This window comes from Globicephala melas, chromosome 1, assembly GCF_963455315.2.
Source record: "Globicephala melas chromosome 1, mGloMel1.2, whole genome shotgun sequence".
Taxonomy (NCBI): Eukaryota; Metazoa; Chordata; class Mammalia; order Artiodactyla; family Delphinidae; genus Globicephala; species Globicephala melas.
In genome coordinates this window covers 20,326,894-20,354,777 of record NC_083314.1, presented here as the reverse complement: position 1 = coordinate 20,354,777, position 27,884 = coordinate 20,326,894, and the positions used below count along the sequence as shown (strand labels likewise).

The window sequence follows — 27,884 nt, the reverse complement described above, 5'->3', positions numbered from 1 at the left end:
TAAGTGAACCTTCTTTTTCTAAATTCTTGGGATTATTTCTAGGGCATCATAAATATTACACACATATTCAGAAATAAAAAGTAGTTTAAACACATTTTCCACCAAAAAATAGACTGCAGCCCTTTAAAAGTGCTCCCTACCTCTCCGTGGAAGGTTTTGTGTGTTGGGTCTTCCTGGCATTGGTTTTATGATCACAGGTTCTTCTTGCAGCATTGCCATCTTTTGGGTTAGTTCCAGTAATCTTGAATATAGAGAAAGAATGGATTTAAATATGAAACAGAAAATTAATTCCTTATTGGATACCACACAGCACAGCCTTTAGAAACTCTAAAACACACTGAAAATATGTTTTAAAATCACATACTTGTGTCTCAAGTTGGCAGCTTCTCTTTTCTCTTCAGCTATGGCTCTTTCTGCAGCACGAGCTTTGAGCTATTGGAGAAAAAAAATATCCAAAATAAGCCGTGGTAGACAACACACAAAATAAAGAAAAGAAAAAAAAAATCTTACCCAGTTATCGTGAGCTTTTTTCTCATGAGTAGCGATCTGAAAAAGATAACACATAAAAAAATATGTTCAGAGATTCATTATAATATGTATTAGAAAGCAAAGAAGTCTGCTGCTGCAGGGCAGTATAATTATTACCTGGTTTTTAAATGAGCGCTCTGTTTTCTGTAATTCTTCCTCCATTTCTTCAATTCTCCGCCTAAGAATTAAACTTGCTTTTATCATTTAGAGCACAACTGAATAATATTTTAAACAATCTCGCCATGTTCCCTTTACTCTAACAGCTACAGCTGTACCTTTCAGACTTCATCCATATGTATAAAAACACATTCTACATGGCTGTAATAAGAGTACAGTGTGATCAAAACTAATACTGCATAATTTCCTTCCTTATTATTTAATAGCTGGAGATTCTGAACTGATACCTTATAATTTCCTTAACTGTTCTCTTCAATATGTTCTCAAACAATCCCACTATAAATATTTTTCTCCATAAAGCTTTTTCTTCCTTTAATTATATCCACAGAAAATTTCCCAGAGCTATGATTACTGAGTCTATCAGATGGCATGATCATTTTTTAAAAATTAATTAATTTTATTTTTGGCTGCATTGGGTCTTTGCTGCATGCGGGCTTTCTCTAGTTGCAGCGAGTGGGGGCTAGTCTTTGTTGCAGTACAAGGGCTTCTCACTGCGGTGGCTTCTCTTGTTGCGGAGCACGGGCTCTAGGCGTGCGGGCTTCAGCAGTTGTGGCACGTGGGCTCAGTAGTTGTGGCCCGCGGGTTCTAGAGCGCAGGCTCAGTAGTTGTGGCACATGGGCTTAGCTGCTCCGTGGCATGTGGGATCTTCCCGGACCAGGACCTGAACCTATGTCCCCTGCCTTGGCAGGTGGATTCTTAACCACTGCGCCACCAGGGAAGCCCCGGCATGATCATTTTAATGTTTTTTTAAATACATCATACAGCAAACTGCCTTCCAAAAAGAATTTCTCTGATATATAAAACCACTCAGAACTGTTGGCATGAACCAATTTCCCTTACAGTCTTGTCAGTATTGGGTGTAAGGAAATTTCTGTGAATTTAACACTTTTTCCTTTGTTAACTTAAAATTTATTTTTTCTCATGTTAATTAAATCTTTTGACCACTTATTTCTGCCTCTGTGCCATTTTGTTCTACACAGTGTAAAAAGAAACAGTTTTTTTTTTTAAAGCCAACAGTAGTTTCATCAGCCACTGACACCCTCCTCAGAAGCTGAACTCACTTGTAAGTTTTCACTTCCTCTGCCGCCAAAAGCGCCTTTTCATCTGCAGCTGACAGCCGCTGCTCTTTTTCTTGCCGCTCATACTCTTCTTGACTCAATTTCCTAAGATAAAATCAGTTGTCAAATGAAAGTGTTTCTCTTGCTCTCCCAGCCATCTGTCTGAATGCCTTGTTACTTCCCATCCTCTCTAAAACACACATACAAACAAGTCATAGGAAGGAATTCAAACCTGCCACTTACGGATAAAAATCAGACTCTGGCCTGTTGGCAAATCACCTGCATTTTAAAACTTTTCCTCATAATTCTCTATGTGGAAAGCCAGGGCTGATCAACCTAACACAATTAAACTTATTAGGATAGAGCAGGGGATAATTATTGCTCTTATTTCTACCATGGAAAGACCTGTAATTACTTCTCTTACTTCAATCTTGGAAGGATTATTTTTCAATCCAAGACTGGTACCATGATAATTAGCCCCCAAAAAGCCTTTTAGAACGTCTTCTAATTGTGGAATTAACCATAGATTAATTCCACACTTCAGATGTGGGACTCCTACTGCCTATTTCAATAGAATTATGATTAAAGGAAAGAGAAAAGTCTTAGAATTGGCCATGTCTACTGGATAGAAAAAGAATCTAAGCTGTCCCATAATCAGAGTATCATCTACTGGAAACTGGTTTTAACCTACTAACCTTGGAGCTCAAGATATCAATCTACTATAACAGAGATTGCAATGGTAGCAACATGGCTTTAAAATGCTATTTTCTTGTTACCCTTGTACTTCTTTGACCATAGTTCTGATTCAAAAGAAACCTGAGACAATTTCTATGAAACAGAAGCATAATCAGAAGAGCTATAGTAAAAACAGTTAGTAATCAAAGAGAAAAAGGGTTGTATATTCTTTTGTAATTGTCCATTCAATACTCAGCATATGTCTTATGAATAGCTATAACATACTTTACCTAGTAAGATGCTAAAGATAAAAATAAGGGCAAAGTACTATCCCTACACTGAGTTTGCAGTTTAATGTGTAAACGATGTACCTAACAACAGAACAATCCCTAACTCAGGAAGAGATGTGAGAAAACTGGGTCCTGAAAAAAGATCAGAGAGAATTTTGCTTCCAGGAATGAATGAGTTAGTCTGAGAACACTGAAAATAAATAGAACATTCGACAAAAATATAAAGAACATGCTTGAAAGCATCAGAGAGCTAATATATTAGCTAGTAAGCTAATATATGAGGCCAAGATCTAGTAAAAAAAAAAAAAAGAAAAGGAATCTCAGAATTACAAATAAGCCTGGCATCTGAAGCCACTTTTCCCCTAGGTTCACCCATGCACTTAAGACAATGTAGAGATATAAGGAGGCTACTGAATAGAGTTTTCCAAATATTCCTGGATCATAGAAAATGAAGTGGAGCTCAGGGCTACCACTGAGAGGGACCCTAGTAAAAGCCCTGGGCTTTAGGTTGAGGCTAGAAAGAGTACTTGGAGTACCAAATGAGCAATGCAGTGTCCTTTGAAGGAACTAAGACCTTTTTTTTTTTTTTTTTTTGACTGCGTTGGGTCTTCGTTGCTGCATGCAGGCTTTCTCTACTTGTGGCGAGCGGGGGCTGCTCTTTGTTGAGGTGTGCAGGCTTCTCACTGCAGTGGCTTCTCTTGTTGTGAAGCACAGACTCTAGGCATGCTGGCTTCAGTAGTTGTAGCATGCGGGCTCAGTAGTTGTGGCTCACAGGCTCAGTAGTTGTGGCGCACGGGCTTAGTTGCTCTGCGGCATGTGGGATCTTCCCGGACCAGGGCTCGAACCTGTGTCCCCTGCATTGACAGGTGGATTCTTAACCACTGTGCCACCAGGAAGTCTGGAACTAAGCCATTTTTGAATGACCTCTATTGCTGACTGGATTAAAATAATGACCACCTGCTAGAAATAAACTCAAATCTTTTCTCTAGGAAAACAACACCATTCTAGGCCTCCAATTCCCTCTACAGTGTTTGCCACTCAATCAAAACTGTCTAGGCACTGTCTAACACCCACAAGACACTGTGATTAAAATCTAAAAGACAAGAGGAATGACCCATCGAGGATCCACATAATGGAATTATCACACAGACTTTAAAATAACTGTGCCTTATATATTCATGGACGTGAAAGTCAAGATTACAAATTTCAGCAAAGGATTAGAAACTATAAAACTGAAACACAGTAACTGGAATTAAGAACTCAATGAATGATTTTAGTAGCAGATTTGATAACTGAAGTGAGATGTTAGCACACTGGAAGACAGGTCAGAAAAAAATCCGGAATGAAGCAAATATAGGTAAGAATGTAGCAGACATAGGGGAAATTATTTTTAAAAAGGTTTAAATGTAATCTCAGAAGAAGAGAGAATGAGGCAGAATCAACATATGGAGAAAGACCCCAAAATTCAGGAGGTGCTGATGACCTCAAACAGCATAAATGCAAAATAGTTAGGGAAGGGGAGGGGAAGGAGAAGAGAAAGCCAAACCCAAACATCCACACCTAGGCACCGCCCAATAAAACTGCTGAAAAACTGAAAGCGAGCTTTTAAAGGCAGCAACAGCAGGGGTGAGACATCCGAACAGGGAAAATAAGAGTGACACTGGATTCCTTAAACTTCAAAACCAGAAACTAACTGGTTATCTTTAAAGTGCTGGAATTAAATAACTGCAAAAATCCCAGAGCCAGAAGAATATCCTTAAAAAATGAAGTCAAAATAAAGACGTTTTCACACAAAGATAAGGTGATGAAATCCGTCAGTAAAGGACATTCTTCAAGTAGAATGAAAGTGATCCCAAATGGAAGACCAAAGGTGTAGGAGAGGATAAAGAACTACAGGAACTACAGGCAGACCTCAGAGATATTGAAGGTTCAGTTCCAGACCACCACAATAAAGCGGAGAAAGAAAGTGAGTTTCGGAATTTTCTGGTTTCCCAGTGCATGTAAAAGTTATGTTTACACTATACTGTAGTCTATTATAAAGTGTGCAATAGCATTGTGTCTGAAAAACAACATACAAGCCTTAACTATCAAATACTTTACTGCTGAAATATGCTAACCATCGTCTGAGCCTTCATAATCTTTAAAGTAACATTAAAGATCACTGATCACAGATCACCATAACAAATATAATAATGAAAAAGTTTGAAATACTGCGAGAATTACCAAAATGTGACAGAGACACAAAGTGAGCAAATGCTGTTGGAAAAATGGTGCCCAAAGACCTGCTTGACACGGGGTGGCCACGAACCTTCAATGTGTAAGAAATGCAGTATCTGCAAAGCGCAATAAAGCAAAGTGCAATAAAACCAGGTATGCCTGTATAAATATGTGTGTAAATCAAGTGAATATTGGCCAGGAAGCACTGTAACAGACAATAAAAACATCTTGTGGAGTTTAAGTATACAAACAATTAAAGATGCAGGAGCATCTTAACTCAGGAGGGAGTTAAAGCCCAGAAAGAGGTAAATCTATTGACTAAGTCCAGGATACATGCTGTGGTCTTTAGGGTAAGTATATGAAGACAAGTAAAGCAACCAATAACTACCAAGCTTACACAGGGGAAAAATAGAATTATTAAAAATATTCAAATAATCCAAAAGACAGAAAGAAGAGAAAAAGGAACACAGAACAGGCCATCAAATAGAAAGCAAATACCAATATGTAGATTTAAACCTAAATATACATTTAGGAATTACATTATAAGGAAAAAATGAGTACTCACCTATTTATTTATTTATTTATGCCACAACTCACTCTAGAAAAGATTTTAAGGAACATAAACATTTGAGTAGGCAGGAGATTGCCAGGTGGAAATAATGTAAAAGGACATTTTTACTACAGAAAAAGCAGCATGCATAACTACACAGAAGCTCAGAGTGGCATGAAGGAACTGTGGTCAGGTCAGGCTGCATCAGAAGGAGCTGCAGGAGATGCACCTGGAGAGGCAGCTCAGGACAGCTGAGGGGCCCTGTGTGCTTGCCAAACAGTCGGAAATTGACCCTGAAGGGAATGGGGGGGGCTCCTCGACAGATTTTAAACCACATGATGATATACAAGGACTTGTATTTTAGAAAGTTCCTTCTAGCAGCTGTAGACTTGGAAGAAGAGGTTTAAGAAAGAGAAACTGGAGATAGGTGATTAGTTAAGGGCTGGCAGAAAAGATGACTTGGGCCTGACCACACACAGTGGCTTTGGGGATGAAGTGCAAAGCAATTTGTGCCCGGACATGGTGACTGAATGGATGCTGGAGGAATTGAATAAAATATTGCCACACTGACTATATCATAAAGAAAGACAATTGCCATTTAGGTGATTCAGATGACTACTGGTGGCAGAGAAGTGCCTTTTTTCCCCCAATATTTATTTATTTATTTATTTGGCTGCGTGGGGTCTTAGTTGTAGCTCGCGGGCTCCTTAGTTGTGGCTCACAGGCTCCTCAGTTGTGGCATGCAAACTCTTAGTTGTGGCATGCATGTGGGATCTAGTTCCCTGACCAGGGGTCGAACCCAGGCCCCGTGCACTGGGAGTGCAGAGTCTTATCCACTGAGCCACCAGGGAAGTCGCCAGAGAAGTGCTTTTTAAAAAATAATAATAAATAATGAAATGGGAAATATTTATCTGAAGCAAGTCAGGTATTTAGCTAGCCTGAACAAAACTTGGAAAATCTAAACTAATTTCTTGGTGAGCAAAGAATTAGAGAAAAAGTTAGTGGTATGGTTCCAATGTTTAATGGCATCTGGCAATAGCAACCTAAGCATATGAAAAAGATTAAATTTGCTTAGCAAAATAAGCCTGCTCATAGACTGCTATAAATGCCAAAGAGTGAAGTATAGGAGCAAACACAAATCGCAACCGCCACCAATAAACTATTTTAGAGGATTCAGGTATTTTCGGTGGAGAAAACTGGAACTATGAAAGTATATCTTTCAAAAGATATCTAACTCCAAATTTGAGATGTATATTTCAAAAGATTAATACCTAAACGTACACATGAAACAGGTATTTCTTTTTTTTTTTTTTTATGGTTTCCATATGGTTGTCATTGAGAACACATGCAGTTAAAAAGTTAGGGGCATGTGCTATAGAGTCAGAAAAACCTAGTACAAGGCCCTGCTTCACTATGATGTGATACTGGGTAAGTTACTTAGTCTCTCTGAGCCTCAGCCTCCTATACTTAATATACAAATAATAATTGTACCTATCTCATAGGTTGCTCTGAGGATGAAACAAGCATTTCTATATCCCAAACTCCCAACAACCTTGCCACAATTACATATTATACATGTATAGTCTGAATATTGACTACATTAAGTCCAAAACTTACAATACTGTCAGTAACTAAGTACTCCTTTTGAAGTATTTATTCTATTTAAAATCATGTCATACAAATCACTCAGGATTTTTAAAGGCTATGTTAAAAACTAGTAGAACAAATGCAAGACAAATCAGAACGATATAACTAACAACAGCAAAAGAAAAGTGGAGTAAGTGGTGGAGCCTCAGAAAGGGTATGAATCGTCAAAAGAAGCACTTCCAGAACAGCAACTCTTAGTACCTGTTAGTTAGTAGCATAACTACTATGGGGTATCATAACTACTACTACTACTACTACTACTATTATGCTACTATAGTAGCATAACTATTATGCTTCAAGTAAATTACAGGCAATAATTGCTGACAATTAGTTAAAATGGAAAAAAAAATTGCAAGTTATGGGAAACAAGGCAGAAAGGAAGAAAGACAAATCTATACTAATTATAGGCAGAAAAAACTATAAACAGTCTTTAAAAAAGACAAGATTATCTATAGTAGTACAGACATTTAGCTAGATGACAATATTGTTAACAATGAACCACGAAAACCTTACTTTTGCAGAGCCATCTCCTTCTGCTGATAGAGCTCATTCAGAATCTCCACTTTCTGCCTCAGTGTTTTGCATTCATCTTCCAGTACAGCTTTGGCAGACTGCAGGGAATTGCGATCCTCCTCTAATTTCTTTATTTGGTCTGTAAGGGATAAAACATTTGAGCTTTGTGTGCACAAGAACTGGAGAACTTACTGAGGCGGCCAGCATTAAGGGGGGTGAGAACACGGAAACAGGAAGCCACTCTTTATTTTTCAAGTGGCAATTTCTTTTCAAGAAGCAACCTACCTTCCAGGTTACATTTAGTGGACATGGAGGCTCTAAGTTTAAATTGTAAAAGTTTTAGATCCTCTTCAACTACTGATATTGCAGTCTGTGTCTAAAATTTGCAGAAGAGAGAAACAGTCTTAAAAGTGAGGCATAGTAAGAAGTCACAGGCACTTATAGTACTCTATAAAAAGGATTATACCCGAGAAATGTCCATCATCTGCTTAATCTGCTTTTTCACCTTCTCACTCCGGTCACCTAAGAAACAAAAGGATTTCAGTGCTCTTTCCTTCCTTGCTGTTTAACTATATTTTCTTAATTTCCCCCAAACAATTATCATGTTCAAACATTCAATGAAAAAACAAACTAATGAAAAGAACTGATTCAGCTATTTGACTTTTAAGAGATGTGCAAACTTAGGTTGAAAAAAAGAATTCCCAGTTTGTACAATAAAAATATTATCCATGCTGTACTTGAGCAAGAAGGGATATGTGAAGAAAAGCTCTTTCTTCTCTCTCAGATCTACCTGCCCCCAGTCAAATATCTTATTTAGAAAGACTCATTCCTCTGCTCTCCCCTTGAATCTGCTACCAGGTGTAGGTTAAAACACCCACAATGTGAACAATCTCCAACTTGAGACAGAGTGCCTACAAACATTTCTCTCATCAGTAAACACTCTTTCCCTTTAGCCTCCACTCTAACTGCTTAGTTAAGTTTACGGCTCCAACCGCTCGGTACTTTTGAAATTGGTTGTGGCCCTAAAACCACAGAACTACAGAAATGATAAGCATGAAGTTCAGAAAGAAGTTTCTCCTACTGAGGAGTGTTCAGTACACAGAGCTGGGAGACAGGACGGATGCTGCTCTGGCTCCAGTGCATACCTACTGCTGTACCACAAACCAGCAACCCACCTCTGCCCAACGCATACAGACCTGTATCGTCATCCCTCGGTATCCACAAGAGATTGGCTCCGGGACACCCTCTCCCACCCCCCACAGGAAACCAAAATCCGTGGATGCTCAAGTCCCTTATATAAAATGGCACAGCATTTGCACATAACCTACACACATCTTCCCACATACTTCATCTCTAAGTTACTTATAATACCTTAAACAATGTAAATGTTATGTAAACAGCTGCTGGCACGCAGCAAAATAAAGTTTTGCTTTTTTGAACTATCTAGAATTTTTTTTCCCCAAATATTTTCAACCTGCAGTTGGGTGAATCCACGGATGTGAACGCACAGATTCAGAGGGCCAACTGTACAAATTCAGTGACAGGCGTCTACAGCTTTAACCCTAAAGAGGAAATTCAGACCGCTGAAAAAAGCATCAGTGTACTTAGAGACTAGAAGGCAAAAAGAGGTCCAACCTCCCTGAAACCAATCTTACCTCCCACTTCTCCATTTGCTAATTCATCTGATTCATTTCCTCCTTTATTTTGACCCTCAGATTCAGATTCACAATCTAACTGATTCAACTGTGTAATGCAATTAGTCAAAGCCTAGAAAAGCAGCAAAAGGATATTTATTAGAAAGAGCCTCTCAATTTCAATTACCCAGATTCATGAGAATTCATGAGAATTAAGCACGTATTCAGGAGAATGAACTCACATTAATATTATCATCTTTGTGAGTGAGAACCACTTCCAAATCTTTCTGAGACTTCTCAAATGATCTGATTTGTTCACTGAGCTCAGCATGTGATTTACTCCAGTCTTTGATTTCTTGCTGCAACTGCAAAGTTAAAACACATCAATTTTCAAACGTTATGGCTTTTGCACTGGAGACAGCAAGACCACAAAAAATGAGCCAGGGAAGCAGGGAGCCATGCTTCTCCTTGGCTCGTCATTAGGGACTATACTATGGCCTTGGTTAAGGGATGGAGAGTGACTCCATCCCTCAGAACTGCAATGAGAACCTAAGAGCTGTCAAGGACACTGATCTGGTGTATCGCATCCTTCAGAAAATTGCAGCCAGTTCAAATAATTCACTTCCAGTAGGAATAAAAGGGCACGTCTCCCTGCCTACCAAGCCCAGACTCCAGATCATGTAACCGTCCCTTGGTCAGAGAAACAGTAACTGCTCAAAGGAGGGTAATAAATACCTAATTCTTTGGGTCTAAGAAGCAAGTCCATCGCCCTCTTGAGGCTATTCAAGTTAATATTTGGCTGGTGCTGGATGAGACAAAGACTAAACATTCTGATAGCTGCAAGGAATTGTACAAAAGAACAGAAAACCTAGAACAGATGGAGAATGTACACATGCACTCAATTTGGGGAGCGCAGTTTAAACTCTGCATATCTAAAAATTGAATCCTGCATACGTACTTCATTTCCTTAAAAACCGTATCCAAGAAAAGATATTCAAGCGGTAATGATATCTGGTTTCCTAGTTACATAATCTATGATGTTAACTTTCCTTTACCTGCTCCTTCTTCTTCTTAAGTCTAGCATTTTCTTCTTGAACCCGATGGCATTCAGACTTCACTTTCTCTTCACTAAGTTTAGCTTCATTAAGGGCAATTTGAACCTAATGCAAAACACTTCTATTAATGCAATAATTCCAAAGAAAAACACATAAAAAGTTACTTTCCCAATTAGACATACGGTTTTTGTCTTTTGCATTTTCTAGTACACATCAAATGTTTGCTCCTCAAAATACTAAGACATCACATTAATGTATCTTGCAGGAATTGTACAGAGCTTTACCTCTGAAAATTCTGAGGCATTCATTGAAATAACATCTTTTAACTTCTCTACAGATTTCTTGTTTTCTGATATCTGCCATGGGAAAAAGAACACAAAAATGTATTAGAATTTCAGTAGAAACACTGGGATATATGATAAAAAGAAGAAACATTAACAAAACACATCGCAGAGCCATCCCCTAGATAGCAGGTAAAAGCAGATGATCCAGTCTTGGCCTAGGAGAAAAGTCAACAATGTAAAGACATGAGGAAAGAAAATACTGAAGACATAAATATTTCATACCATCCACAACTTTCCTAGTTATGAAATAATGTGGTACATGATGAGACAAAAAATTCAAAGGAAAGAAAATGAAAAAAAATTCAAGTAAACCAGTTCAAATCAATGATTTTTCCTAGTGGTAGAGAAAAAAATCCCAAGGTCACTTAAAAATTCTCTTGCTAAACTAAAAATGGCTGGACTTGAGGGGGAAGAGCCAAATCTCAGATACAGAATTCCAAAACTTATCAAGGAATATGTCAAGGAGGTGGAGCATAACTCTTCACTCTTTAACTATGGGTTGTGCACGGTAACTTCCTTCCAAAGAGTACAATATGCAGAGGATGGAAAAAGGGTAACTTTATAGCAGAGAAACCTGGCAAATACTACCTCAGCCAGGTGATCAAGCTTAACTGGGTGTGCAATATATGGGAACCCTCTCTACTATCTTTCCAACTTTTATATAATTCAAAAACTGTTCTAGGAACTTCCCTGGTGGTGCAGTGGTTAAGAATCTGCCTGCCAATGCAGGGGACACAGGTTCGAGCCCTGGTCCAAGAAGATCCTGCATTCTGCGGAGCAACTAAGCCTGTGCGGCACAACTACTGAAGCCTGAGCACCTAGAGCCCATGCTCCGCAACAAGAGAAGCCACAGCACTGAGAAGCTCGCGCAACACAACGAAGGGTAGCCCCCGCTCGCCGCAGCTAGAGAAAGCCCGGGCGCAGAAATGAAGACCCAACTCAGCCAAAGACAAATTAAAAAAATAAAACAAAAAACTGTTCTAGCATTTAAAGTTTATTTTTAGAAAAGAACCATGCAAAAACAAATCAAAACAAAGTACTAAGACCACTCAAAGGGGCAACTATTTCTTATTTGCTCTACATGTTTCAAAGGGCAGAGCCAACCAATATGAAAATTACCCAGGGCTGAGGACAAAAATACTTCTGAGGCCTGTAAAATTAATAACTTGGGGTATTAGCATTTAAAATTCCACGAAAATGCATAGAAGTAGGTTCAACTTCCCTGACTCCCAATGTTATTTGAGTTAAAGCATGGGAAAATGCAGAGTTCATCTCATCCAACCTACAAAATAGTTGAAAAGCCAATTTACAGTAACAGTTAACAGCAAAACTCTTACCAAGTCCTGATTCTTCGCATTCTGTTCTCTCTCAGATTCTAACATAGCACGCAAACTTTTAGCTCTGTCACCCAGAATTTCATTAGTTTCTTCAAGATTCTTGATTTTATCCTACAAAAAAAGGTATTAATAATAATTACTCATTATTTTTCTTTTGTCTTTAGAATGCAATCTCAAAAAGAGAAGGGATTTTTACCTTAAATCTAATTGCTTCGTCAGAGAGAATCATGTTTTGTTTCTTGGTTTCTTGAACATGTTTCTTTGATTCCTTGATCTAAATAAAATAAAGCATTCAAAATTTAGAAACATAAATTATAGTGCTACCAAAACTTATCTCCAGGACTTCCCCGGTGGTTCAGTGGTTAAGACTCCACACTTCCACTGCAGGGGGCACAGGTTCGATCCCTGGTCTGGGAAGAACCCACATGTCGGGCCATACAGCCAAAAGAAAAAAAAAAAAACTTATCTCCAAATAGGAGATCCCTCAGAGAAGAAAGCAGTACTTTACACATATGATGACTACTTCACATTTGGACAGTTTGTAGGAGATAAAAAAAATTTTTTTTAATATGATTTAAAAACACCATAACAGGACTTCCCTGGCGGCGCAGTGGTTGAGAGTCTGCCTGCCGATGCAGGGGACACGGGTTTGTGCCCCGGTCCGGGAAGATCCCACATGCCATGGAGTGGCTGGGCCCGTGAGCCATGGCCGCTGAGCCTGCGCGTCCGGAACCTGTGCTCCACAATGGGAGAGGCCAGAGCAGTGAGAGGCCCGCGTACCGGAAAAAAAAAAAAAAAAAAAAAAAACCCACCATGACAACTGAACTATAAGACAGGAGGAAATAATTCGAGCTGGAACCACAGGGGGAAAAAAACTAAAAGAATAATTAATACCTTCTGCTCATAACTTGATAATTTTTGTACAAGCTCTGCATTTTCTTTCATGATATTCTTCAACTTCTCAGAAATTTGCTGTTCAGTGACTGAAAAGGGGGGGAAATCCATAAAATCATCAAAAATTGAATTACCCAATGCATTAGCAGCAAAGACATGCTATCTGGCACTCTGAGGGAAATGAACTCAGCATTAACTATTATGCCTTTAAAAAGCAAACTGTAGTTAACAGCATTAAGGATGTAAAAATATTAAAATTTAAGAAAAACATAATAAGAACCCTTACTTCAATGAGATTCCAATTTAAATTTATTTCAAAGACAGGAAATACAGTAAAATGTTTTAGCTCAATGTCTTTCCCCTTCATGAGCACCTTTCTTCTCAGAAAATGTGATCATTTCAAATATATGCCATTTGTAAATAGAAATAGAAAATGCAAGCATATTGACATACCTCTATTCCTCAAATTATCTACTTAAATACGTATTTACTGTACTGAATAAACCATTAGCACAGGAACACTGTTCACAGGTAATAAATTGCACTACTTCAACATTCAAAGTCAATCTGCCCAAGCCGAATCCTCTTCTCCCTGATGCCACCTCAACTCCTATCTCATCTACTCGCATCACCATCTACTCTGTCATCTAAGCTAGCAACCTAGGATTAGTAAAATGTTCAGGAGTTAATAAGTCAATCAGAGATCAGAAGTCACCATATCTACTGTTAGCTTACACAAAACTCATATCAAATACCAGTACTGAGGGAATAGTACAAATAACAAAATAAGCCTGAATATTTACCTTGATATACTCTATTCTTTACCTAAAAGAGAGAGAAATAAAATTAAACTTGATATCAAGACATCTTATTAATAGAAATATTATAGTTCTTAACACAATAGTCAAATCATAACAGAATGAAAATTTAATAATGGTTTGGTTCAGCATAAGGATCCACAGGATTAAAAAATAAGAAAAGGCTAAAAAAATTTCAAATTTAATTGGTAGTGATACTTCATTAATAGTTTATGATAGATAAAAGCACTAAGGTAAATACCTTATTTTTGCAACTAAAGATACGTTCACGGGGACTTCCCTGGTGGTGCAGTGTTTAAGAACCCGCCTGCCAATGCAGGGGACACAGGTTTGATCCCTGCTCCGGGAAGATCCCACATGCCATGGAGCAACTAAGCCCGTGCACCACAACTACTGAGCCTGCGCTCTAGAGACCGCGAGCCACAACTACTGAACACGCATGCCACAACTACTGAAGCCCGCGTGCCTAGAGCCCGTGCTCTGCAACAAGAGACGCCACCACAACGAGAAGCTTGCGTGCTGCAATCAAGAGTAGCCCCCGCTCACCACAACTAGAGAAAGCACGCGCACAGCAATGAAGACCCAACTCAGCCAAAAATAAATAAAAAAGATACGTTCACGTATCTTTTCAATGACCACCAATCTTATTAAAAGAGGACTTAAGTTCCATAATGGAAAGGGATTATCATATACATGGAAGTTGCTAAGAGAGCAGATCTTAAAGGGGGGAAAAGGGGAAAAAAGATCTTGTAACTATGTATTGGTGACGGATGTTAATAACTAGATTTATTGGCAATCATTTTGCAATATATACAAATATCAAATTACTATTTGTACACCTGAAACTAACATATTGTTACTAGTCAATTATTTCTCAATTTAAAGAAAGTGAAGAGGAATAGTGGTTTCATATTAAACATACTAATGCTTCACTTATCCAAATCATTTACTTGACAACCCCAAATAGCCAGAATGAGATCTAGAAACAATGATAATTGAAAAAGACTCTGAGGAAACAAAATTAAAGGCATGATTGTTGTCCTAAGATATGCCTCTTTCATGAGGAAACATCTTAGAACTCCTAATCAAAGTTGGCTATTGGGTGAATTTAGAAATCTAACAGACTGCAGCATCTGATTTTCCCAACCCCCTAAAAATAGCAGTCATAAATCTAAAAGGGAAAAGAAGACTGCTACAGGAAAATACACAAGCAATGAGAGAAATAGCAGCTAACATCTTCTAAATCATCTCCTAAAGACAGCACCGAATTACAGGAGAATAAAATACAAGCAGTACTCAATTTTTAAAAAAGTGTTACTAAATGTCTTTGTAACCCAGAACTTACTTCCCTTGTCAAACATCATAAATGGTGATGAGATGCTCAGATCAGTCCACAAATCATCCATGATCTCAATATTATTACAGTATCTGATACCATTTTTAACGATGCTGTTACAGGAAACTGCATTCAGAGTTCCAACACAGAAATAAATAACTATTTCTCTAATGTCACAGCCTTGCTAATGAGGGAGTAAGCTTCCTTTATGCTCCTTTCACCCAAATCAACAGGCGAGGGAAAGCAGGAAGATGCAACAAGCAGGCAATGAGAGTAGGGACCAAGGTCCCAAATGTTGAGGCTGCAGGGCAGCAGTTAGGACATAAAGCCTACATAACCTTGTAAAAATCTAAGCCATGTCAGGGTTTTTGAGATGGGAGAATTAAGAGTGGGAAACAGAAAACGTTTTCACCGTTTTCCCTTCTGTTCACCCTTTCTATTCTTTTTCCCCGTATCTGAGGAAAAGCCCCATGAGGTTTAAGGAGTCTTCACAAGAATCCAGGCAAAAGACCCTTCTTTTTAAGTGATTTTACAATCACTTGTGCAAGGAGAGAAAGCTTATTAACAATGATATGTCTGATAAAATTAAGAAATCAGAATACTCGAAGTTTAGAATGGTACTCATCCAATGCTTTTGGCCATTTAACTGTTAAGCTTCAACTGAAACTGAAAGCTTTTCATCTGCAAAGCTCATTTACACAGAATATCTTCTTCCTCAATTATGTTAGATGACCACGAAACAATCATAAGCATGTATCTGTACGAGAATACATATATATGTGTATATATATATATATATATATATAAAGCATGAAAGACAAATTATGCACAGAAAAAGACCCTAAGGAATAAAAATTTTAATAGTGTGTCTTTGGACACTATATAATATGTATTTCCAAATAAAAAGATGTTTTCTGAACACAACAGCACATGATCAAATTAGAAAAATCTGTGAAACAGATATATATAAGGAAAAGGACTGAAAATTTACCTCTTCTCCTGATATATATTTTTACCATTTGCAGCATTTTTTCTGTACGTATATATGCGTTTACATAATACACAGTTTATCTACACTTTAAAGTCTTGGTTTCTGCTTTTTTCCACTTAACATTAAATTGTGAGCACTTTCTGTGCCCCAATGTCTTTGGAATACATAAATTTTAAGAGCTGCCTAATATCTCATTATATAGATGAACAATAATTTAATAACCCCCCCATGATGGATCATTTAGGTTCTGTGAAGTTTTCACTCTAATAAACACGGTTCCATTTTTAACACCCTATACAAGATCTCTAATGTATGATCAGTTACTTCTTTAGAATAGACTATTAGATATGGTATTATACTATATAAAAGGACATGAACATTTTTAATGCTTCTGATTTATAAACTGAAGTTTTCCCATTGAGATTATACACATGCCGTCTTGTTCACCTATGTCTTTACCAACAAAGATTACACTGTTAGCTTGGATTATAAATATTAATTTGTGTTCAACTTAGTAACTAAAAAAGAAACAACAGGGCAAGTGATTATAAAACAGTCCTGTATTTATGAGTCTAAAGGTATACGTTAATTTTATTTACTCACAGCAAGGACAGTTCTCCAGAAGAAAATGGCAAATGAAACTATTCCTAAGAAGGCAGTGGTAAGTACAGGCTTCCAGGGCAGTCCGTAAAAATCAGGCCCAGGCTGAACATCATCAGGCAATGTAGCAACTAGCTGAAATAGAGATATTAGAAATTGTGGGAAACCTGACAGAAATTTACTATAAAGCAGTCACAGAGAATCATCCGCAGAAATCGAATTCAAACTCCATTACATAGCGATCCCCTCAAAGTTCTTCAATAGTTTCCACTGCTTCAATAAAAAGAGGATACTGGCGGCCTCCTATTTCTTGTTTGGCTTGACGTATTTTAAAACATTATAAATCTGTCTTTACATTGAGCATATATTTCCATTTTGCAATAAGCCCTACACATCATGTTGTCCAACACATGGCTCGAATCCCTCTGGATCATACTTTTCTCTTAGCTGGTTTTTATGACTTAAGCCACATAAAACAAAAAGTTGAAACATACTATAGAATCTTTTATGGCTGCAAATAAAACCGAAGCGATAATGAACAACGCAAATATAAGCTTTTCCTCTAAGATTTGAAATCTTAATTGTTTTCTACTCACAGAAAGACAAAGGCTGAGAAACTGCAAACACTTCCTGATAACTAACTGGTTTAGACAGACTGCTCTGAATTTAACTGTCTTCTATAAACCCAATGTTTTCATTTTAAAAGTTTCCTCAAAGACAGCGCATTAAACTCCTGTCTGCTTCTACACTGTTTTCACGGCCCTGTAGAAGTTAACTATCATATTGGCCCCATCCCCCAAAGGTGCGGAGGATAACATGAAAAGGAGCCGTATGATGACGCTCGCTTGCTTTGATTACGACTGTGTACCAGAAAGTAACACAGTGCCTGGCACATCATAAGTAATTAGTAATTAAAAAATGAACACGCGACAAAAACCTTCTCAAATACACTCCCATCATCTCCTTAAACAGCACCGAAACGTCCCGCCCGCTTCGGGCCTGACACACTCTATTTCCTCTTCGCCCCGTCAGTCAGTGTACCCGTCCGCTCAGAACTCGTCCACCCGCCTGCCAGAGCTGGGGGCGGGGGCCCATCACCTCCAGGAGCCTGCCGATGAGAGCAGCGTAGAGCACCGACAGGGGTCCCAGAAGCTCCGAGTCCCCCGGGGAAGAGGTGACAGAAGGCACAGTGGCAGGAACTGAGTCCATCGTGACGGGACAGCGGAGCGGAGGCGACACTTCCCCGCGGGACGACACCGGACCCCCTCTCTGTCACCGTTTCCTCCTTCAGAAAGGACCCGGCTCAGGGGGCGGAACCTGGGACTGAACTTCGCCTGCCCCGGCAGCTTGCACTTTCGCCCTACTCCTCCTGTAAAACACGTCATCAGACACGGCCCCGGCGGGCGGAAGTACACGAGTCTACGGAGGCCGGGCCCGCCGTAAGCGGGCCGTAGCGGAAGAAACCAACGGTCGAGCGAGGCGGGGGAGCAGAGCGAAGAGACCTACGCGGAAGAAACCAAGTAACGAGGCGAAGATGACGGGGCTCACCTGCGGCAGGAACTGGGCGAGAAAGCGCTGTTCCATGGGCCTGGGAGCTTCGAGAAGGAGAGTGGGCGGGGGCTGGGGGAAAGGAGAAAGGCCAGCCACTTAACTCCTGCCCAGAGCTGGATCCTTTTGTCACCAGGTACTGAGACGCCGGGTACCTGCCCTAAAATGCTCAGACAGATCAGCCGTTCCCGCTCCCTCGATGGACCACCCCCTGCCTCGGCCGCCGTCTCCTGGGCCAGGTTCCTTCCCAGCCCGCTCCAGTCCTGCTTGCTTTTGCCCTTCCTGGACTCCAAATGTCCACACTGTCCCACATTCGTGCCGATGCCCTTTTAAAAAGTGTAATTCTAGGGAATCTTGCTATTACCACACCTATGCCAATGAGGTCAGTTCTGGGTCCCACATTTTAGGGTTATAGAACTTGTGGAAAAGGGCAAGGAAGAGTCTGGAAATTGCGTTCTGAAAGTGGAAGAAACTAAAGATATTTAACCTGGGGCGGGGGAACGATGTTTGCAGATCTTTAAAGGTATGTCTATGAGTTGAATATAAAGCCAATTCATTAGAACAATCAAGCAGGAAAAGCCTGAAAAAGAAGGGCATGGCATGGGTGGAAGGTAGGCAGGCGGTTTAAGCAGGCTCTGTAATTAAAACAGTCTGGTACTGGCCCAATAATAGACAGACCATGGAACAGAACAGAAAATCTAGAAATAGGCCCAACTGCGCTGGCAACTCAGCATACAGTAAGTCAGTTGGGGGAAAAACAGACTTTTTATTTAATAAGGTGGTGTTGGCCTAACTGGATAACCAAATGGAAAATAATAAAAATTCGATCTTTTTCTCACTATTCACAAGAATACATTCCAAATGGGTCAGAAACCTGTATGTAAAAAATGAGAACAAACAACTACTACAAAAAAAATATGGATGTATTACGAGTGAGCAAAACCTTCCTAATTAGGTCTCAAAATCCAAACGAAAAGATTTGTAACCTTGATTACTTGGAGAAAAAAAAAAAAGTGTCCAGCCCGTGGACACAAAAATACAAAATAAGCAAAGCCTGACTATGAAAACCTGCGGAAAACATATTTGTAACATATTACAAAGGGTTAATATTCCTAAAATATAAGGAACTTTACAAATAGAGAAAATGGCCAGCAAACCTATAGTAAAATGAGCTGGAAAAAGGAATAGATAGTCCTCAGGAAAAGAAGTAGGAATAGCTCACAAACAGGGAACCATGCTCTGTCTCACTCATAATGAAAGCAATACAAATTAAACCCACACTGAGATACCATTTCTCACTTATATTCGCAAGATCCAAACATTTGACAACATATTCTTAGAGAATGCAGAGGAAATGGGTACTCTTATGCACTGATCATTATACAAAATGATAACAACTCCTATAAACAGTAATCTGGCAACGTCTCCCAAAATTACCTGTGTAATTACCTACTGATGCAACAATCCAACTTCTAAAGTTCTATCTCAAAGATACTAGAAACATAACAACAAATGTTGGAAAGATATATGCACAAAACCATGTTATTCTAGCATTATTTATAATAACAAAAGACTGGAAATAACCAAACTGTCCATCGACAGAAGAGTTGTTGAATACACTAAAGTATACAGTTGACCACTGAACGACAGAGGTTAGGGGTACAAACCCAATGAGTAGTCAAAAATCCCCGTACAATTTATAGTCAGTGGGCCCTCCTTACGCGAGTTTCCTTGGTATCCTCCTTCTGCATCTGAGGATTCAACCAACTGCAGATTGTGTAATACTGTAGTATGCATTTAGTGAAAACAATCCGCGTACAATTAGGGATCCAAACGATTCAAACTTGTATTGTTCAAGAGTCAACTGTACTGCGAAACTGGAAAAAAGAAATTAAATAGTTCTATATACTGCTAGGGTATGATGTCTAGAATATACATATCTTTTTAAAGGGAGTGGAGAAAAGTATATTTTTATCTAAAAAAATAAAAGGAGAAATTATTTTTTTTTCCCAGCTTTGAGGTAAAAGTGACATGCAATAAATAAAACTGCACATATTAAAAGTGCACATCTGGATAAGATGAGTGCATCTGTGAACCCATCATCACATTCAAGATAATGAACATATCCTTCACCTCCAAAAGTCTCATCTCCTTGGTAACCCTACCTCCCACCACTTGTCACAGAATTTCTGTCCTAATGGATTAGTCTGCATTTCCTGAAGTTTTATATATATGGAATAATTCACTATGTATTCTATTTTCTCTGGCTTCTCTCAGTATAAATTGAGATTCATCCATGTTGCTGCATATATCAGTAGGTCATTAGTTTTTACTGCTGAGTAGTGTTTAATTGTAGGGATAAACCACAATTTATTTACTTACCTGCTGATAGACATTTGGGTTTTTTCCAGTTTTTGACTTTTACAAATTGAGCTGCAATGAAGACTGACATACAAGGCCTTCTATGGATGTATAACTTATTTTTCTTTGGGGTAAATGCTTAGCAGAGGGATGGCTGGATCATCTGACAGGCGTATGTCCACCTTCTTAAGAAACTGACAAAGTGTTTTCCAAGGTGGTTGTACCATTTTAATATCCCCACCAGCAGTGTATATTTCCAGTTCCTCCACATCTTCTCCAACACTTGGTCTTTTTAATTTTAGTCATTCTATTGTGTGCAGTGATAACTCAGGGTGGTTTAAATCTGCATTTCTCTCATAATTAATGATGTTGAGATTTTTTTTTTTACTGTGCTTATTTGCTGTCCACATCACATATCTTCTTTGGTGCTGTCATTTTACTGGGTTATCAGTTTTCTTATTAATGAGTTTTGAGAGTTCTTTATATATTTGGGATATAAGTCCTTTATGAGATATATGCTTTGCAATGATTCCTTCCTAGTCTGTGGCTTGATATGATTAAGTTTAAGCCTAGCATCTTTTTTTTTTCTATTTGTCCCATCTGTTCTTTGTTCCCTTTTTCCCCAATTCTTGCCTTCTTTTGAATCAAGCCTTTTAATGATTCTATTTTATCTCCTTTGTTGGTTTATTAGCTATAACTCCTTGTTTTGTTATTCTAGTGGTTACTTCAGAGTTTATACTATACATCTTTAACCTATCAGTCTACCTTCAAGTGATACTATACTACATATATGCAATAAGAATTTTACACAAGATTTATTACCACTTTTCCCTCTCCTGACCTTTAAACTATTGTCGTCATACGTTTTATTTTTACATATTTTCTAAACCCCATAGTACATTAATAATATTTTTCTTTAAACAGTAAATTAACTTTTAAAGATATTTAAATAATGAGATAATCATTTTATATATTTACCCATATGGCTACCATTTCTGCATTCTTCACTCCTTTGTGTAGCTCCATTATTTCCATCTGTTGTCATTTTCCTTATGCCTAAAGGTCTTCCTTTAACATTTCTTATGGTGCAGACGTGCTGGTGATTTCTTTTAGCTCTTGTATGTTGGAAAAAAAATCTTCATTTAATCTTTGTTTTTGAAAATTATTTTGCTGGGTATGCTATTGGAGATTAACAATATTGCTCTTGAAGTATATACATATATTTTTTAATTAATTAATTAATTTTTTGGCTGTGTTGAGTCTTTGTTGCTGTGCGTGGGCTTTCTGCAGTTGTGGCGAGCAGGGGTTATTCTTTGTTGCCGTGCACGGGCTTCTCATTGCGGTAGCTTATCTTTGTTGTGGAGCACAGGCTCTAGGCACATGGGCTCAGTAGTTGTGGCTCATGGGCCCTAGAGCGCAGGCTCAGTAGTTGTGGCACATGAGCTTAGTTGCTCCGCAGCATGTGGGATCTTCCCGGACCAGGGCTTGAACCCGTGTCCCCTGAATTGGCAGGCGGATTCTTAACCACTGCGCCACCGGGGAAGTCCTTGAAGTATATTGAAAGATATTATTCTACTATATTCTCCCATTCCTTGTTTCCAACAAGAAACCTGACGTCAACCTTATCTTACTTCCTAAAATCTCTTTTCTCTAGCTGCTTTTAAGATTGCTCTTTATCACTTATTTTGATCAACTTGATTATGATATGTCTTGGTGTAGTTTTCTTCATGCTTCTTGTACTTGGGTTTCATTGACTTTCTTAGATCTGTGGGTCTATAGTTTTCATAAATTTTGGAAAATTTTCACCCATTATTTCTTCAAATAATTTTCTGGACACCTCTTCTATCCTTTCCTGCAGGGATTCCAGTTATACATTTATTACAGTGCTTGAAAGTGTCCCCACAGCTCACTGATGACCTGTTCATTTTTCTTGAGTCTTTTTTCTCCTGTATGTTTCATTTTGGATAGCTTCTATTACTGTATCTTCAAGTTCACTAATCTTTTCACCTACAATGTTTAGTCTAGTATTAATCCCACGCAGTATATTTATCACCTCAGGCAGTTCATCTTTAGAAGTCTGATTTGGGTCTTTTAAAAAAAAAAAACAAACTTTAATGTCTCTACTTAAATGGTAATAATAACTGTTTAGTATTGTTGCCTAATTCTAACATCTCTGGCAGTTCTTGGTTGTTTTTTTTTTTTTTTTTTTTTGTGGTACGCGGGCCTCTCACTGCTGTGGCCTCTCCCGTTGCGAAGCACAGGCTCCGGATGCACAGGCTCAGCGGCCATGGCTCACGGGCCCAGCCGCTCCGTGGCATGTGGGATCTTCCCGGACCGAGGCACGAACCCGTGTCCCCTGCATCGGCAGGCGGACTCTCAACCACTGCGCCACCAGGGAAGCCCTCTTGGTTGGTTTTGATTGGCTGATTTTTCTCCTCATCATGAGTCATCTTTTCTCACCTCTTCACATGCCTGGTAATCTTTGAGTGGATGCCATACATTATGAATAAATGTGATGGTGATTTTTTTATGTCAGTTTGGCTAATCATGGGGTACCCAGATTAAATGTCATTTTGGGATATGTCTGTGTGTGTTTCCAGATGAGATTAGCATTTGAATTGATGGAATCAGTAAAGTACATTGCCCTCTCCAGTGTGGGCATCATCCAATCCACTGAGGGCCTGAATAGAAAAAAGTGCAGAAGAAGGAATTTGTCCCGTCTTCCCTGATTTCTTGAGCTGGAACATCAGTCTTCTGTTCTTGGTGCTCCTGCTTCTCAGGCCCTCAGACCTAGACTAGAATCTCATCATCGGCTCCCCAGGCCGCTGAACTTTGGACTGATTACCACATCAGCTCTGTGGGGTCTCCAGCTTGCAGACTGCATACTGTGGGACTTCTCAGCCTCCATCTCTGTGTAAGTCAATTCCCTGTAATAAATCTCTTCCTATATGTATATCCTCTTGGTTCTGTTTCTCTAGAGAACCCTAACTAATACAGCAGATATTCTTAAGCTTTGTCCTGGGATGCAGGTAAATTACTGGGAAACAATTCGATTCTTTTGGGTCTTGCTTTTAAGATTTGTTATGTAAGGCATGAGCAACATTTAGTCTGAGGCAAGACCCTTCTGAAACTCTACCCAATTCCCCTAGAATTAGGAGGTACTGTTCCTGGCCCTGTGTCAGCACTGATGTGTTTCTCTGACCTTGAATAGTCTTGTCACACTCACGTGCTGATCAATACTCTGATGAATACTTGAAGGGGACCTCTCGAAGATCCCTAGGGTTCTTTCTCTGTGTAGTGCTCTCCTTTTGGTACTCCGCGCTGTGAATTCTAGCTGCTTTGCTTTCCCTGGACTTTCAGCTCCATCCCCTTAACTCAGGGTTCCTCTTTTCTGTGCCACAGGCTGGGAACTTTCTCAAGGCAATAAAATGTAACAATTGTAGCCCTCATGGCATCTGTTCCCTATCTTTCAGGAATTACTGTCCTTTGTTACCTGATGACTTGAAAACTGTTGTTTCATGTATTTTGTCTGATTTTTTCTTTTTAGCTGTTTCAGTTAGGAGGGTAAAGCTGGTACCTAAAAACCTATCTTGGCTAGATGCAGAAATCATTTGCTTATTTTTTAATGGTAGGGTAGATAATGAAATTAATTTTTAAAATACATATAGAGGAGGGTATCAACAGGTTGGATAACACTAGGACAAAAGTTAGACTTCTCTGAATAGACCTTGTTTTACAAATTGACTTGGGCTCTTGTAAATGTTAGATAATTATAAAATAAAAAATCTTTAAAAAATCCCTAAAAATTGAAAGCAAATATGAAACAATTAACCTAACTGTGTATCAAGCTGGTGGCAGAACAACATTAAGGAATTATTTCAGGCATACCCTAGTGGGATATAGGTTAAAGACAAAAAGAATTGCAAAACATCCTTGCAATATTTTCAATAACGTATCGCTGGTGGCAGTGTTGCTATTGGTATTTTTAATACTGTTATGTGAACATTGTAAAATAAGGTAAATAATTATGTTGATGTTAGTAAAAACTGAGATTTCCAACACTGGAGGAAGAAAATACAATGTCAGATAGATGTGGTTAGCTTAAATTCCACTAGCATCCTTAATTCTGATTGGGAGCATCCACGTGGCATCATGATGAATATTCACATAAGAAAATCCCCACATATTTCCTAGCTTTGTCCTCTAAAAAAGGCCTAGACCTGATGGCCAACTCAAAAGCAATAAGCAATCTCAGTACCCAGAATGTTGCCTCTAAATACCATTTCCCACTAAAAGGAACCAGGGCTCTTTAGAGAAATAGCTCCTTCGAGATCTGGGCAGAAAATGTACAAAATGAGCTTAGAACATCTAGTTACACTAGAAAGCAAGGAAGGTATCAGTGACCACGAGGTGGTGTCAAAAGGGCCCAGGAGCCAAGCTGAAGAGGCTCCCACTGACCCACAATGGGAGAAATTGAGCACTGATAAGAATAATAACTACAGTGGATTGTAACGCACTAAATATTTTCAAATTCACGACATCATCATGATTCTTAAAAAAGAATTAGAAGAGACGCACACACAAAAGCCTCTGGGAATCTCTGGATAATGCTGGGAAGACAACTCATTATTTTGAAAACTATTTAAACAGAAAGAATCAAATATTTATACTGCGTTAACTATACACACCAAATCTCAGTGTAAAGCATAGCTGATTGTAAATTTCTCTTTGTAGAAGTATCCCAGCCTTTACATGAAGTACGAATAATACAGTCAATTACCATTCTGCAGCCTATGATACAGATTTAGTCAATGTCACCAATGACTAGTAACATCAAAAGAAGAGGGACATTTAGACATTAGCTGCCTCCTGATAGAAGTATACATCTTCTATCAAGTATTCTTGCCAAACAAAATTGAAGCTGAAAAAAAAAAATTGAAACTGAATCTGACTACCAATCTGACCAACCAATTCCCGAGAAATATAAAGAACAAGGGAAAATGTTCCACTGTACTAGGGGAATGCAGTTAGCAAAATCCACACTATGATACCCCCTAGCAGCCAAACCTGTTTCTTCAATGAATACATTGCAACAAACAAAAAGGAGACATCTACAGACAGAGTAACTAATCGGATACTTGCCCTCCCACTGAAAATAACTAGAAAACTGGACAAAATATGTGAAAAAAAATAGTTTTTCAGAAACAGAACAATAGGCAGCACACAATTGTGACTCCTGAGAGAAGGGAAACAAATGAGGTGAGCCCTGTGATCACCCAGCTTTCTACCTAGAGGCACTTTCTAGACCTCAGTACAGGCAGGGAGAACCAAAGCAGAGTACACCAGTCTCACTAGGAGGCAGAGATCAGAGCTCAGGGAGACTGAGGTGCCTGAACTATGCAGGGAAAGTTACCAGAAAGATGAGAACCACAAAGAAAGAGTTCCAGAAATCTGCACGGATGACTCCTTCAGTCTTGGGCTGAACTCAAAGCAGCACCTGTGTAAGCAGGATTCCTTGAGGATCAGCAAAGAACAATGACAGGCAAAAAGAACAACTATAAGGAGGCTGGAAGCTGAAGAATTCCCAGTTAACACAGGGCTGGGAGACATTTGTATCTCAGCTAGTCAGCATGAATTAACGTTAATGAATGCTCAAGGCATTTAGTACATTACAGAAGAATAACGTCATCATAGTAGGGAGAAACTAGCCCTGGAGTAAAGACTATACATATACTACACCTCTTAACACATCTTAAAAATAAGACTAGAAAGGATCAAGCTGATCATCAAGTAACTTAACAGCTTAGCAAAACAAACTTCAATCCTTTTGAAAGGAAGCCAGCAAAACCCAGGCACCCAACAACATTCACATTCACGGCGCCTAGCATCCAAAAAACAAACAGAAACAAACCAACCAAAAAAAAAAAAAAAACTTTAGACATGGAAAAAAGCAGGAAAATGTACGCCATAACTAAGAGATAAGTAAAAACAGACCAAGAAATTGCAAGAGATGACAGAATATTAGCTTTAAAGGGCTTTAAAAGAATCATAAAATATATTTAAGAATTTTTTTTGAATGACCATACTAAGGAGAGAAATGGAAGATATAAAATAGGACTGAGTGGAACTTTTAGAGCTAAAAAATAAAATATCAGGAATAAAAAATTCACCTGATGGGCTTAACAACAGATTAGATTCCACAAAAGAAAAGATCAATGAACTTGAAGACAGCAACAGGAAGTACTGAAACTGAAGCAAAGGCATAAAAGGGCTAAAAAACAACAACAAAAAAGAACAGAGCCTCAGTGACCTGTGGAACTACATAAAGTGAGCTAACATATGTATAGTTAGAGTCCTAGAAGGAGAGGCAAGAGAAAGGAGACAAAAATTTTTTGAAAAAATAATCTGAAAACTCATAGAACTGTACACAGAAAGGGTGAATTTTACGAGATGTAAATTATGCTTTAATTAATCTGACTTTTTAAAAAGGTGTGTTTATTCACAGATGACATGATCATCTACACAGAGAATCCTATGAAATCTACAACTCCCTCTAGAAATAATAGATAATTTAGTAAATAAGTACTAAGATAAGTAAATAATAAGTAAATGTAGTACGGTACAAGGTCAACATACAAAAGTCAACTGTATTTCTACACATCAACAAAAAAAGTAATTGTAAACAAAATGTAAAAAAGATACCATTCACAACATCAAAAACCATGAAATACATGGCATACATAAACAAAATACACATGAAACTTGTACAGTGAAAACTACAAATCATTGTTTAGAGAAATTGAAGATCTAAATGAATGTAGAGATGAACTTAATTAGAAGCCTTAATATTTGTTGATATCAGTTCTTCCCAAACTCATCTATAGATTCAATATAATAACAATCAAACTCTCAGCAAGCTTTTTTGTAGAAACTGATAAGTTGATTCTAAAATGTACATGGAAATGCGGTAGCCAAAACAATTTTGCAAAAGAACTACCTGACTGCAAGACCTATTATAAAGCTGTAGTAATTAAAAGCGTGTGGTATTGTCTCAGGACAGAAATAGAGATCAGTGGAACAGGATAAAGTCCAGCAAGAGACATGCATATATGGTCAACTGATTTCACCTCAAGGTGCCAAGTAATCTGAAGGGGAAAGAAATGGTATGGGAGCAAATGGATATCCATTTGGGGGGGGGGAGGGAATGAAACCTGACCTTTACCTCACATCATTCACAAAAATTAACTCAAAATGGAACAAAGACTTAATCATGAAAGGTATAACTATAAAACTTCTAGAAGAAAACATGAG

General features: G+C 38.5%; 1 protein-coding gene across 3 annotated transcripts in view; it reads right to left on the bottom strand.

Moving 5' to 3' along the window:
- The window catches only part of MIA3 (MIA SH3 domain ER export factor 3), a 54,274-nt gene that overhangs the window by 6,457 nt on the left and 19,933 nt on the right, over positions 1–27,884 (bottom strand). For 2 of the 3 annotated variants that reach the window (XM_030868356.3, XM_060299554.1), the window contains exons 7-23: positions 16,668–16,799; positions 13,723–13,744; positions 12,920–13,008; positions 12,222–12,299; positions 12,026–12,136; positions 10,629–10,700; positions 10,345–10,449; positions 9,532–9,654; positions 9,311–9,422; positions 8,122–8,177; positions 7,941–8,031; positions 7,656–7,794; positions 1,767–1,868; positions 646–706; positions 511–546; positions 365–432; positions 141–241 (exon numbers count right to left, since the gene is read on the bottom strand). In XM_030868356.3, the coding sequence (XP_030724216.1) occupies positions 141–241; positions 365–432; positions 511–546; positions 646–706; positions 1,767–1,868; positions 7,656–7,794; positions 7,941–8,031; positions 8,122–8,177; positions 9,311–9,422; positions 9,532–9,654; positions 10,345–10,449; positions 10,629–10,700; positions 12,026–12,136; positions 12,222–12,299; positions 12,920–13,008; positions 13,723–13,744; positions 16,668–16,799 (1,498 nt within the window). Of the gene's footprint in view, positions 1–140; positions 242–364; positions 433–510; positions 547–645; positions 707–1,766; positions 1,869–7,655; positions 7,795–7,940; positions 8,032–8,121; positions 8,178–9,310; positions 9,423–9,531; positions 9,655–10,344; positions 10,450–10,628; positions 10,701–12,025; positions 12,137–12,221; positions 12,300–12,919; positions 13,009–13,722; positions 13,745–16,667; positions 16,800–17,762; positions 18,054–27,884 lie in introns of those variants that run through there. The other variant, XM_030868358.2, reaches the window with a different exon arrangement.